This window comes from Homalodisca vitripennis, chromosome 1 (genome assembly GCF_021130785.1).
Source record: "Homalodisca vitripennis isolate AUS2020 chromosome 1, UT_GWSS_2.1, whole genome shotgun sequence".
NCBI classification, from domain to species: domain Eukaryota; kingdom Metazoa; phylum Arthropoda; class Insecta; order Hemiptera; family Cicadellidae; genus Homalodisca; species Homalodisca vitripennis.
The window spans coordinates 135973721-135988772 of NC_060207.1; the positions used below are offsets into that span (position 1 = coordinate 135973721).

General features: G+C 32.6%; 1 protein-coding gene across 1 annotated transcript; it reads right to left on the reverse strand.

The window, feature by feature from the left end:
* Positions 1-2833: 2833 nt before the first annotated feature.
* LOC124371848 (zinc transporter 7) lies at positions 2834-14813 on the reverse strand. Its single transcript, XM_046830211.1, has 2 exons — positions 14623-14813; positions 2834-4331 (listed from the first exon to the last, which is right to left on the reverse strand). Exon 2 carries the CDS (start codon positions 4302-4304, stop codon positions 3243-3245), a length of 1062 nt encoding a protein of 353 aa, XP_046686167.1. The 5' UTR covers positions 4305-4331; positions 14623-14813; the 3' UTR covers positions 2834-3242.
* Positions 14814-15052: the final 239 nt, after the last annotated feature.

A 15052-nucleotide genomic window follows, 5' to 3' on the forward strand; every position in this document is an offset into this window, starting at 1 on the left:
AAATTCAAATCATTATTATTTTATACGTTAACAACTAATACATATGTAACTTTTAGTGTCCCTGGACTTAAGGAATGAACTTTACCAAACTGCATTTTCACACAAGTATAGTTTAAGGCTCTCTCTACCAATAAAAAAATGTCTTAATATGTTTGATGTTGTTTGAATTAATCGTCTTTGATTAAATTGGGTAGTTTACTTTTATCACCTACACTGATAGTAGTTTTTATGAGTGGATTTAGAATTCAAATTGATATTTGCGAATTTAAGCTTTCACAAAGTTTAATTTTATGGAACTGTGTATCTATGATGCATGAAAACCACATGAGCAGTGAGACTGTGTATAAAATTCAAATATCGGAATGTAGTATTATATTGTACCGGAACAAAGTCGGACAGAAACTGAAATAAGTAGATAAGCACAGTCGGAACAGAACGCATGGAACTGGAACTATCTCGCGGAACTATCTCCGAACCTGGCACACCTCTAGTTAGGACTGCCAAAAAGAAAAGTCAAACAAAAATGCCTCTATAATCCTATCAAGTTTATATTCAACTGTAACAATATTAAATGCAATGACTCAAAAACAAATACTCGTACATATTATTTTAAAACTTAACAAAATAAACTGAGAATTGTCTTATCACATATTTGATATATAGTACAAACTTATTTTATTGTTAATTTAAAAAGATTTACTAAATGTCGAATAAAAGTATTTGTTTACTTGTATTATACATTTGTGTCAGAAATCAACATACAGCTAATATCCTGAAACTATTTTAACTCTGCATCACTTTAAAAATTTGCTACTTTTGGTTGTAAATACAAACACTTATTAATTCTTTAGCGTCAATTGTAAAGTAATAATTATTTATTTTCATGAAGCATTGTAACTCATATAAATTTATGAAACATAAATTACTTTTCAGGCCAAAATACAATAAATTTAAACTGCAAGACTATTGCAGTAACAGGTCCAGTATGATTTAATTAATGATGACCAAAATACAAGTGACTTAGCAATTACCATCCACTCATTGACTGCATGGTGCTTCTGTGAATTTAGGAGACAGATCCACCTAAGAAGGTCAAACGGAATGATCTTCATGCTGACCACAAATTTATCCAGTTAACCATTAGCAATACACAATACTGTGTAGCATTTTCAGATAGAAGTTTTTGCCACATTTTGGAATGGTTTATTTAATTGCTAATTGTCAAGCTTAAACCATTCAAGAATTAGTTTAATTATCATAAATTGAAGTTACAAATCCCTCTGTGGGCTGACTGACAATGTTATCAATTAGATGCTGTTTCTATACAGATTATGATGGTTAAAAAATTCAATTCATTGTACAAAGATTAAGGTATGAAAGTTATTTTCTCATAAAAAATCAGAACATAGTATTTTAAATTATAAATTTAATCCTTAACATATTTTTAAATCTCCTTTGATTACAATACTCGATTTAAATTAGAATATTAATTTAAAAACTTAACCCTTACCGAGCCCATGACGTTACTAGACGTCATGCCTAAACTAGCGCTAAAAGCCAACGACGTCCACTGACGCAAAATCAATTTTTTATTTTAATATTATTTAAAAGCATTTCTGGGTAACAAACTTAGTAAAACTGTTAAACAAGGTTTATCTAAACAAGAGACAACCGTTCGTGTCTATTTTGAAGGTCACGGCTCTTGTTCGATCGACAAAATAGCGGGCGGCCGGATGTTCATAGTCTCCTGCAGAGCCAACGACGTCTACTGACGCACGCTCAGTCCGCCTGTAGCCTTCCGTGAGGTTAGATGTTTATTCGCCCTTCCATTTTCGATCCGCGTATTTATCTTTTCAATTTTGATGTTAATCAATATTTTTGATCAATTTGCAGTGTAGTTTATGTATTATTATCGTGATGTAGGGCTTTATTGTCAAGTTTTTTTTTTTAGTTCATTGCTTTTATTTAATTTGTATATATATAAATTTTTACTATATTCTTTATATTTTCTCTAAATACAAATTACTATATGCTTGTTTTTTGTAAAATATAACAATTATTGTGTTCAACTATTGTTAATTTTATACATGAACACATAGAATGTCAAAATTAAATATTTCAGTGAAATTATGATTTTCCCATTTTTTAGCTGTAAATTACCAATAAAGAGTGAAAAAAAATATTTTGTTGATTTTTTTTGACCTCTTATGTTATAAGAATTATAAAAAAAAATTGGTTATGGTATGTGGGAATTTTTTTATTTTTAAGGCGTATGGCTCTTAGGAGTAGTTTTGGTTATTTATTTGTGGCTCGCTAAGGGTTAATGGATTACATTTTTATAATTTTAACTATAAGTTGCTTTAATTTGGTTTTGGTTAAAGTAGACATATTGTAATCTGTAATTTCTAATATTGAGGTTAAATATGAGAAAATTTAAAATATGCCAGAAAAAATTACACATTAGCTTTGTTTTTTGGCACACGAAGCTAATTCATTATTTTGAACAGACTAAAACAATAAAAATATAGAATAATTTATATTTTTTATGTTCTATGTTACATCACTGTAAAAGTAAATTATTAGTACAGAAAAATGTATTTTGTACTTATATAATCATCTTATTCATATGAAATAGTTTTCTATGATTAAGTATTGGACTCTGATTACTAATTAATATTTTTTATTAATTTCTATTTACAGAATTAAATATTATTCCATAAAAACTATTTTAATATCATATAACATTTTTTCATGTTTTCATATTCTTGAAGAAAGACTGATTTTGCTACACGAGCATACAAAATAATGGAGGGCTGTAAAACACTATGAAATATATACTAGTAATTCTTTATTGAAAAGTTAGCAGTAGAACCATTATACTAATTAGCTTCACTACCAGAAATGCTTATAGTTAATAGGAATGATGCAGCATAATGAGTTGAAATATTTGTAACATTTTCTATCACAGTTAATCCACATTTTAGCATACTGTTTAAAATCTGAACATAACCCATATACAATTTAATGTTAAATGTGTCACACACTTAAACTGCTACAGAAATGTGTAGCGTTTTTATACATAAACACTGTACTTAAATATCTTGAAGGTTACAAGATTTACTGTTGTTGTTGAAGAAAGATTTGACCAGAGTAGTACACAAATACTTGGAGGCTTTCCTATGGAGAAGCTTGTGCATACATTCCGGACACTGTGGTGGTGACGTCAGGTTTGGCTTGGAAGATCACATGGGAGAATAGTCGAGTTGGACATAAAGTTGACGAACCCCAGCCGCTGCAAAGATCATGTGAGTGTGGCTAACCACATGCTTTGGATCAGCTGCCTTGGAAACCTCCAGCTTTAGAGCGCCAACATACACTTCACTGCAGAGAGTCCAAAAGTGTGGCTCTTGAATACTGTAGACTCCAGCCAACTGCATCACCTTCTGGTAGCATTGTGGCAACACGTGGTCCAGTGCTGGAGGCTGTCTCTGCATCAGGATCTGTACAGACTCCTTGATGAGTGCTAACACACTTATAGCTATCAGGATGGCGATGAACATGGAACAAATTGGGTCAGCGATCATCCAGCCGAACATCTGCATGAGAACTGCAGATACGATAACCCCCACACTGCCGAGAGTGTCGGCCAAAATATGGAGGAACACTCCTTTCATGATCTGGGAGTTTCCGCTACTCAGCTCATGTGAGTGTTCGTGTCCGTGTGAGTTCCCCAGGAGCACAGAGTGGCTACCGTGCGAGTGGCCATGACTCGAGCTTCCATGAGAGTGTCCGTGTGAACCTCCTCCATGCGAGTGGCCATGCCCGTGTTGGAAGGCGTAGATCCCCACCAAATTTACAAGAAGACCTAGCACTGAAACCACAAACAACCTCTCGTGTTTCACCTCGGGTGGTTCTATTGCTCGCTCTACCGCTTCTGACATTATGAAAAACGCAATGAAAAGGAGAAACAAGCCATTCACGAATCCAGCTAACACTTCTGCCCTGACATAACCGTATGAGTACTTGTCGTTGGCTTTCCATTTAGTTATAACAGATGCTGCAAGACCAGCTAATAACCCTGTGCAGTCAAAAAACATATGAAACGAGTCTGATATTAAACCTAAACTATTTGTCCACACGCCATAACACAGTTCCACAAAGGCAAACGATAAATTTAATATGAGAAATAAAAATAGGTTCCTTGAATTTCTATCTGAAAATATGAGTCTCATCCATCCTTGCACTTTTTCTTTCACTTTGTAGCCTATTGAACGTGAAGCATCCTTGTGGGTAAGAGGTAGCATCTTATCTATCCGTGAGGTGAAGCTCAACTGTAAAAACAATACAAATAATTTAGTTGTAACATTTAAATTTGGATCTTTAGTTATTCTTATTTTTTAAATAAACATAAAATGAATGCCAAAATAAATATTCTAGTATAGCTCTGGATGTTTTGTAAGCACAAAAAAGAAAGAAATAACTTACTAAATAATGGAATTATGCTTCTGAACATTAATTTTGTTAACTAAGCTAGGCTAGACCATTTGTAATTTAAAGTAATATGGAACAATTAGTATTTTGTAATTTTTAACAAAGTGGAATTGTTCAACAAATAAATCAAATTTTAGCCACATGTTTAGTAAATTCAATACTTTTGATTAGTAAATTAAAAACACATATGTTTTAGGCCTACGCCTTCTGCTTGGTATCTAATACCCGTTCTTTCTTTTTGTGACTGTTTACGTTTAGCCACATTCAAAGTTATTCACTGGGAGTTTTTATTCGGTAAAATAAAATTTGAGTTTCTCAATCTCGCAAGTTCTTCCTGACATTATTATTTTGAACACAATTTACTTGTTCACTCAATGCATTTTGATTATTTCTTCTGTTTGATTTATAGTTCAACCTAGTGTTCTTACTACAGTTGGGAAACAAGCTACTTCACAAATATTAAAAAAAATTGTTATAGAACGTTTTGAGTATTGTTTTTAAGAAAAAGATACTTTCTGGCCTGATTATTTCTGTCCATTAGGATCACAAATATGCCTGTACAGATAGGCTCACAGACTAATCAAGACTTTCAAGAACTCCCTTAGATATTAACAAGAAGCAGGAGAATGAGAGGGAGAATTTACTCACAATAGTTATTGTTATTAATTTAGTGAAAAGTAGGAAAATTGTCAAAATTACTCAATTGTACAATGATACTTATGTTGTTTCAATATGGTTGTGCTGTACATAATTTTGTATGAAATATTTACAGGAAATAGCATAATAATAAAAATGTGAGAACAAATATACCAATTTTCCTTTTTACTGTTATAATAAAATGTCTTTCTGTTTCAATTAGAGTAGGTTTTGTAACTGAAAAAGTAAATTGGTTAATTTGAAAAATACAGTTGTGAATTGTTTTATTGTTCCAGAGTCCACCATAATGGAAAGAAATTGCGTACCAAGCTGGCCAACAATCTTAGTCAAAGTCAATTTTTGTACCAACTTTAAACTTGTTTCAGCATTTTTATTGCCAATTGTGGGTGATAGAAAAGTTCTTATAGGATTAATATGTACTCAATGTCACAAAAACCGTTTGAGATAATAAAAATTGCTTATTACATACTTAGTAAATCTTATAAGAATTCCACAACACTATTTTGTTTTTGTTTCTCATGTTTATAATTAATGGAGTTGTGAATTTTTAAAAAGTTTTAACGGTTGCGATATTGAAATGGAATTGCATACCAAGCTGGCCACCGAACCTAGCCAAGACGTTTATAAGATCATTTTTTTGGTCATTCCACATCAAATCAACGAAGGGTATAAACATGACCACCTCAGAATGTGATGAAATTTGTTATTAATGTAGTCCTTATACATACAAGGTGTGTTCAAAAATGTATCGCGAATTTTGAATTTTCACGGGTTACGTATATTCGAATTTTGATTTTTTTTGTGGCGTTATGTTGGTACATATGTCTCTCACTTATGTTGACAATTTCGGCCGTTTTGAATGTTCAGTTAATTGTTGACAGCTGCTTTGCTTACATGTGTTTTGGTTCGTCTTCAATTTTTACCGATTCAAAAAAATGGAACAAAAGAACCTGTATCAAATTTTGTGTGAAAAACGAAATTAAGTGCGCGGATGCATTCCGAATGTTGACTGTGGCATACGGAGAAGCTACTTTGGACAAAAGCAACGTTTATCGGTGGTACAAAATGTTTTCAGAAGGCCGAGAAGATGTGAACGACGAAGAGTGTGCCGGACGCCCGAGCACTTCAACAACAGACGAAAAAATTTATGAAGTGAAGAAAATGGTATTGGCCAATCGTCGAATCACCGTTAGAGAAATTGCTGAGGACCTAGGCATATCGATTGGCTCATGCCACTCCATTTTAATCGATTATTTGGTCATGAGACGGGTCGCCGCAAAATTCGTACCAAAATTGCTCAATTTCGATCAAAAACAGCATCGCATGAACATTGCTAATGAGATGTTGGAATCTGTCCACGACAACCTGAATTTGCTCCAGAGAGTCAAACTGGTGACGGATCATTGGTTTATGGTTATGACGTGGAAACCAAAGCTCAATCATCTCAATGGAAGCTGCCGCACCAACCAAGACCGAAAAAAGCATGCCAAGTTCATCGAATGTGAAAGTTTTGCTTACAGTTTTCTTCGATTGCAGGGGCATGGTGCATCATGAGTTCTTGCCACAAGGTAGAACGGTGAATAAGGAATATTACCTGCAAGTTATGCGCAATCCGCCAGATACGCCCGAATTTGTGGAAAAACAAAAATTGGCTTTTGCACCACGATAACGCCCCTGCTCACAAATCGCTGCTTGTACGCGACTTCTTGGCCAAAAACAACACACTAATGATACCGCAGCCACCGTATTCCCCAGATCTGGCCCCCTATGACTTTTTCTTGTTCCCGAAACTGAAGAGGCCCATGAAAGGACGACACTACGCCACGATTGACGAGATAGAGACGGCATCAAAGGAGGAGCTGGACAAGATACAAAAAAATGATTCTTTGAAGTGCTTTGGAGATTGGAAAAAACGTTGGCACAAGTGTATAATATCCCAGGGGGATTACTTTGAAGGGGACAAAATAGATATTCACGAATAAATAAATAATTTTTGAAAATACACGAAATTCGCAATACTTTTTGAACACACCTCGTTTTTGGAAAATTACCATTTTCCCTGAAATCCTTAAAAGTCACGGCTATGTCAAGTTTCTCAAAATGCACCAAAAAACCACAACCAACATATTTTGAAACACCATACCTTTTCTCCTAATTGAGCTAGACAGATGGGAGTGATGTCATTTTACTTGCTGTTTAATTTTCTTTATTTTAACAACACAACACATACCTTGTCATAAAAAGTATTTTTGAAAAATCAAATTGTTTATTTCAATTTTCTCAAAAAGTGTATTTTTGAAAATGTTTAAAAAAATGTCTATAAATAGTTTATAGTTTTGGCAAGTGATTCTCAAAATTTCAAAGTGGGAGGCTAATGGGTTCATAGTTAAATAACAATTTAAGAAAGGGTGTTTACAAGTTTTTGTAAAAATGTCATACTAGGTATTCGTGGATTTTGAGAAACTTGACATAGCCGTAACTTTTAAGGATTTCAGGGAAAATGGTAATTTTCCTAATATGTATAAGGACTACCTTAATACCAAATTTCATCAAATTCTGAGGTGGTCATGTTTATACCCTGTGTTGACTTGATAGGGAGTGACAAAAAAAATTATCTTATAAACGTCTTGGCTAGGTTCGGTGGCCAGTTTGTATGCAATTCCATTGAAGATTAAAAAAAGGCCCTTTGAAGACCCCTTGAACATTAAAAAATTCACAACATTTTAAGTGTGTTGATTTCACACAGAATGACTCCTTTCTGGGGCTTTATTAGGACAGTTATCGTTTCCACCCACAAGCCATGTTATGTAGCATAGAACAAGGACTCTGGAGGTCATGTTCAGTAAAGTTATGCAAAAATTTTCCTTAAGTGGTACCTTGAGGATAATATTGCAATAGGCTAATTTTGTATACAATATCTACTTGCATTTTAATCAAGGTACAACATTTTTGCATATTTGTCTTCTTTAAGGTTCAACTTCCATACAACAAAATCATCAAAATCTGAGAGGTCAAGGTCCAGACCATTGATTGATTGATTTGATATGGAATGATCCTGATGTAGTTTGATATATAGGATGTCCCCTAATTCTCTGGACAAAGGTATATCATGTTATTGCTAAGGTCAAGACAAACATACTTCACCATATTAACATGGGCCTCTGATGTTTAGTTTCCAGTCTGTTTGTCTATATGTTTTTTTAACAAAAACTTAATATCTTAAAAACTAATAAGTTTAATTATACCAAATTTGGTTCAAATTTTTATGATAACAAGACCAATTACAAAAAAAATCATTAAATTATCTTTAGTATTTCAAAATGGTAGCCATTAAAACTTTTAGTATCTTAAAAACCAGCAGTTTTTCTCAATAATTACAAGAATAACAGTTTTTAGAGGATATTATCACAAATCTAATGATACTAACATCATTTAAATCGAATACTAAATAACTGATTTAGAGAAATTTTACTGCAACAAGACAAGACCCACATTGAGGTTCTCAGTGAATAGCCAACAATATAAAAAAGTGAATAAATGGCAGCTCTCAATGTGGGCTATGTTTTGGTACTGTAAATCTGCTCTAAATTAATTATTTATAATTAAATTTAAATAATTTTGGTGTCATTAGATTTGGGATAATATCCTCTAAAAATTGTTATTCTTTTAGTTCTTGAAAAAATGCTGAATTTTAGGAAATTCAAAGTTTAAAATTTCTTATTGCCGCCATTTTTAAAATACCAAAGATAATTTCATGATATTTTTTGGTAATTGGTCCTGTTATCATAAACATTTTAGCCAAATTTGGTAATATTTAATTCATTGGTTTTCGAGATACTATTGTTTTAATAAAAACATAGACAGACGGGAAAATAAGCATTGGAGACCCATGTTCATATGGTGAAATATGTTTGTCGACCTGAGCAATAACGTTGTATACCTTTGTCCACAGAGTTACAGGACACCCTGTATATTATATTCAATTGTTATAGTGGCCCAATTCAGAACTGCAGCCAAATTTCTTTTCAAACTTAGAAAATCTACAAGTAAAACTTTTGTAATGTTACAACAAATGTATGGTGATAACACATGCACTGGCAGATCATCGTCTACTAAAAAATCTGTAACCTTGTTTGATATGATTCTTTTAACTCTCAAAGCAATGTCTGAGTTAACTTAAATCGACAAAGAAATTTTATGTGAATGTTGAGTTTGGCTCCATTTCATCTGCAAACAAGATAAAGATAATGAGAACACTTCTTAATCTAGATTACACTTGATTTTGTAGTCTAGATGTCTCTGATATGAAAATAATGCAAAGAGTTCATTTTCAGCTTTCTTCATCATGGACTTTTTTTGGATCTCTTCAAACACTGACTCCAGATTTCACAAGCCAAGTTGTGGCAGTATACAATTTCAGATGTACTAAGCAGAAGATGAACTAGAGCTGAACTTAAACATTCATATTGAATATCCCTTCTTTGTTTAAAGTTTATTTTTGACGATGGAAGGATTGTGAAGGAAAAAGAATTCTAGATAATCAAGAATATCCCTTCCCGCCATAACATCGTTATCTGTAGATGGAAGTTTTAGACAGTCTTTGAAAGTAGGCTTCACTATAAAAAAAAATATTAACAGTAGTTCTAGATCATTAAAGATGGGTAAAGTGGGTAATTAGATATTATTCCTAGATTCTGTTTCATATTCTATTTTTATATAGGTTGGTTTGTGTCAGAAGATTGTTGAATAAGTACTACTTCGCATAAAGATGAATAGAGGTTTTATGTTACCGAAGTATTAATTTGCATTTTTTTTACTCTATAACTTAATTTCCAACTATATTTTGGGCTGCAGTATAATCAAGAGCCACCACGACAATCGAATCAACTATTAATATCTAAACTATCGATTATAAATACTTTTGGCCTATATATATATATATATATATATATATATATATATATAATACAGGGTGTATATTATGTCTGGAAACACCCAAATATATCCTTTAATAATTTAAATATAAATTTGAAAACCTCTTACAATCGTGATAGAGATTGGGCATACTACTTTTTGGAACAATGTTTTGTTATGTCACAACCAACGGGGGGACGTCCTGCCGAGGGTATCGTGAATATTCTTAATGGAAGCCTATACCTTGTGATATATAATTTTAAAGGTAATAGCTTACTGAATTGAATGCCACAAACCGCATCTCAAGGGAATTATTCTATCAGAAAATAAGCATTTTTAGTATTGAAAATTTACTGATGTTCAGCAATGTAATTTTAACATGGTTCTTGCCACAAAATGTGTTACACTAATTTTTTAGCATTTTTTTAAATGTTCAATTAAATAAAACAAAAATTTCATTTTAAGCTGGTTCTATTAGCACAAATTTGCCAGTTTTTATTACAGTACAATTATGGAAATACTTATGTTATTGATTTCTTATTACAAAATAAAAAATAATGTATGCTGTTAGAAAAGTCTTACAACAAACGTTTTTACCTGCATTTGGTGTCAAAGCAATTGTTCGAACTGTGTTCCTTCTACGGTTTGAAAATGAGCCAATCTTGTGTAAAATAGATTCGACAGAGTTGCCTAACATTTCTTCAGTTATCAAAGCAATCTCCTCTATAATCCTGTTTCTTAGGTCTTCCAAATTATAGGCTTTCTTCTATAAACATTGGATTTTAAATGACCCCATAGGAAATAATCGATTGGTGACAAATCCGGAGATCTTGGAGGCCATTTCGATTTCTCCTCTTCGGTCCAATCCATTTATGAGGAAACCTTAAATCCAAATACTCTCTTACCTGTCTCCCATAATGGGGTTGGAGCACCATCCTGCTGAACCATACATTATCAAAGTATTCTCCTGATGCAATTTGAATAGCTGGGATTATTTCATTTTGGAGCATATTGTAGTAAAGTTCGGCATTTAAATTTCCATTGATGAAAAAGGGTCCAACAATTTTGTTACCTAAAATTCCACACCATACGTTCAGTTTTTTGTGGTTGCTGTGAATGGACTCAGTAATCCAATGTGGGTTTTCACTAGCCCAGTAACGGCAATTGTGCCTGTTAACATTGCCATTTAGGAAAAAAGTTGCCCTCATCAGAAAATAGTATGTTGGTCAGAAAATCTCTATTGTCATCACATTTGCGCATCACAAGTTCACAAAACTCAACTCTTCTGTCGTAATCATCCTCACTTAACTGTTGGACTAAATGAACTTTAAATGGTTTGTATTTATTAATTTTCAAAATCTTACTCACAGACATAGGGGTGCATATCATGTTGCTGTGCAGCTTTTCTGAGCGATGTATGTGGGTCTTCAATAAATGTTTGCAAAACATCTAGTGCATGTTCTTCATCTGTTGCAGATTGTATCCTACCCGACTTTGGCCGATTACGTACACTCCCTGTCATTTCAAAACGCTCAATAGTTTTTGATATTGTTTGAAACACTTATGGGATTCCTTTCTGGGAAAGTGTCATTAAACAAATTACAAACTTCCCGATAAGATCTTTGACGATCGCCATATCCTCGCATCATCAACAGAGTAATTCGTTCTCTTTCAGACAATTCCATTAAAATGCCAAATAAAAACTGAACTACTGTAATTAGATAACTTGTTGACAGCAATGCTTCAGAGACACTGATTAACTCGACAGGAATGATATGACCTTTGTCCATTTGTAATTCCCAAGCTTAGACCTGTCTAGTGAAAGCTCCATGCTCAACAAACTGAAACCTGTAGACCAGATGATTAATAACACAATAATGTTTCTCATAGGCTAGTGATCTTTGTCTCTTTAAACTTCCTGCTGACTGGAAAACACCAAGTACAGATTCATAAGTAATCAGAGAAAGTGACTCATAAGTTTTATTCATTGTAATAAAAAACTGGTAAATTTGTACTAATGAAACCAGCTTAAAAATAAATTGTTTATTTTATTTTAATTGAAACATTTAAAAAATGCTAAAAAATTAGTGTAAACACATTTTGTGGCAAGAACCATGTTAAAATTACATTGTTGAACATCAGTAAATTTTCAATACTAAAAATGCTCTATTTTCTGATAGAATAATTCCTTTGAGTTGCGGATTTGTGGCATTCAATTCAGTAAGCTATTACCTTTAAAATTATGTATCACAAGGTATAGGCTTCCATTAAGAATATTCACGATACCCTCGGCAGGACGTCCCCCGTTGGTGTGGACATAACAAAACATTGTTCCAAAAAGTAGATGCCCAATCTCTATCACGATTGTAAGAGGTTTCAAATTTATATTTAAATTATTAAAGGATATATTTGGGTGTTTCCAGACATAATATACACCCTGTATATATATATATATATATATATATATATATATATATATATATATATATATATATATATTCATAATGTAATTCAATTCGACATTATTGTTCAAAATTAATTAAAACACAGTAAAATCATGTGTATGTTATTTGATTAATGGCCGCTAGAGATGCAAAATACTGTTATTTGGCTTAAACTTAATACAAAAATAACAAGGTAGAGTGATAAGAACCATTTTGTGTTTTCTTCAGTGAAGTTTGTTTCTTAGAAGATTTTAAGTAGAACAATGGAGTTACCTTCAAGAAGTGAAGGGGTACAACTTGTGATTAATATGTGCAGTGGATGTTCTGTGAAGTTATTTTATGTCATTGCAATTAACAATTAGAAAATTATAGCCTTTTAGTCCAACATGGAGTTTTAAACAGGATTTCCTTGTTTGTAAAATGTGACGGCCATTCTCCTCTAGCTAAGGATACACTGTTGTAGCTGAGAGTACATTAAATAATTTACAAGTTTCTATTATTTTTATTTATTTATTTATTTAATTCTATGTGAATTTTATTGCTTTAATTTTTGTTTTGGCTGGTTGGTTCCTGGATAGGCCACTTTTCTAACGTCAGATCACGATTAACCCTTTCAGTGCCAACGTCCGACTATACGGACGTACATAAAATGTGCAAGAAGAGCCAGCGTCCGACTACACGGACGTGTTTTAAAATATTCGTAAAAAATACAAAAAATATCTAAACAATCCTAATTTTGTTATAAAGATTAAACAAACAAGATTGTTTTTTATTTATTTATAAAGATATAAACTAATAAAAAACATTCAGTTGAATGTATTTCCATTACATTAGTGTTATAAATAAAACAAAATACAAGTGGCTGTGGACGTCGCTAGTCTGAGTCAGCTGTCGTCTGTTGTTTACTAACCAACTACGCAGTTTCGCCGATTGCACCGAGCTAACTTGTTGTTGTTTCGTTTATTGTTGTAAAATGTTTACAAAATGAAACGTAGTGCATCACCTCTTAGTGAAAACACTGTACGGAGAGTGTTAGAAGACGATAGTGATGTTGTTGTGAGTGATAGTGAAAAAAACGGGGACTCCACCCATATTGTTTACCATTTCATAAGTGTTAATTTTTTTCTCATTCAAATACAAAAAACTTTTAAGTAGGCTAGATGTGTTTATTAATTGTGTAATTGTAAACTTGAAATAGGCTATTTTTACTCAATATTTGCCTAATACATAATTTTATAAAGTGAAAAACAGTGTTTAGCAAGATGTGCGAAAAACCAAATACGCGTTATTTTTGAAAAACAATGATAAAACCTTTATTTTTGAAGATAGATGTAAAATTTTCTGTGTATGTGTTCAAAAGTATGTGGAGGTTCAAATACATACTCAATTTATGGAACAAGGATTTTTTTACTGGCCTTATATTTACACCAAACTGAAAAATTCATCATAAAATTTTATGTAAGTAAAAGTTTGTCTGGTTTTATATTTTTAATGCGTGTTGTAGTACATTTATTTTTCAGTATTAATTTAAAGCACATTGTTTAGAGCAAAACAAAACAAAAAGTAACAATTTTCATCAATAAATAACAAAACTGTGACAGTTTTTGCAAACTGCTGAAAAATTGGCAATTATAGCCTGGCTCTTCTTGCATGAGCATATGGCACTATGCCTGGCATTTCTTGCACGCGCACTAGGGAGAATGTCTGGCACTGAAAGGGTTAACAATTTTTGGGTAGGGTAGAAACGTCTATTCACGCGATCTGAGCTCAAATTTAGGTACTATATCGAGGATGTTTTCCTTTTTTTTGCCAGAAGTGCGTGGTGAAGGCACCACCGATGGCCAGGGGCGTTTCCGAACATAGAATACACTGTAATAATAGTTTATATTCATAACAGCATTAATCAATCCTAGGCTCCACAATGTAATGTGAATGTATTTCTTATTAAAATTATTTTTAGTGTACTTCTACACTTTATTAATATTTCTTGGTAATTAGAACATTTTGATAACACAAACGTCTCGCTAAATATTTGTATTGATGAGGTGTGTTCTGTACAGGTCTAACTTAACCCTTAAAATATTGAAACACGTTTACAATCTACTTCATTACTTACGTCAGGAAAATCTCTTAATATTTTTATTGTTTTGTGATTACATAATTCTAAATTCTTTAAAAACTACGATAAATCCAATGTAAATATTATAAAAACACTTTAAAAAAAGAAAATTTAGTCCACGCAGTCATTTACACACATTTTCCTACTGGGCAGCAAGCAATTTGGCATTTGTGGCATTTCCATTTGGACCTTATACTTTTTTTCTTTTGCAACTCTGCATTCTGCTACAACAGCTGTTATCAATATACGTGGATCTTTTTCTGTGTGTTTCACTTCACACACAGCAAGCACAATCTGTACAAAATGTTAAGGAATTGGGCGTTCTAGGCATATTATAAATAACTAATTATTACGTTCATGTGGGCTTCCGTTAGTCTGAAGTACCAGTTAATGAACTTCAACTCTTCTTTGGACTTGAGACGTGGAA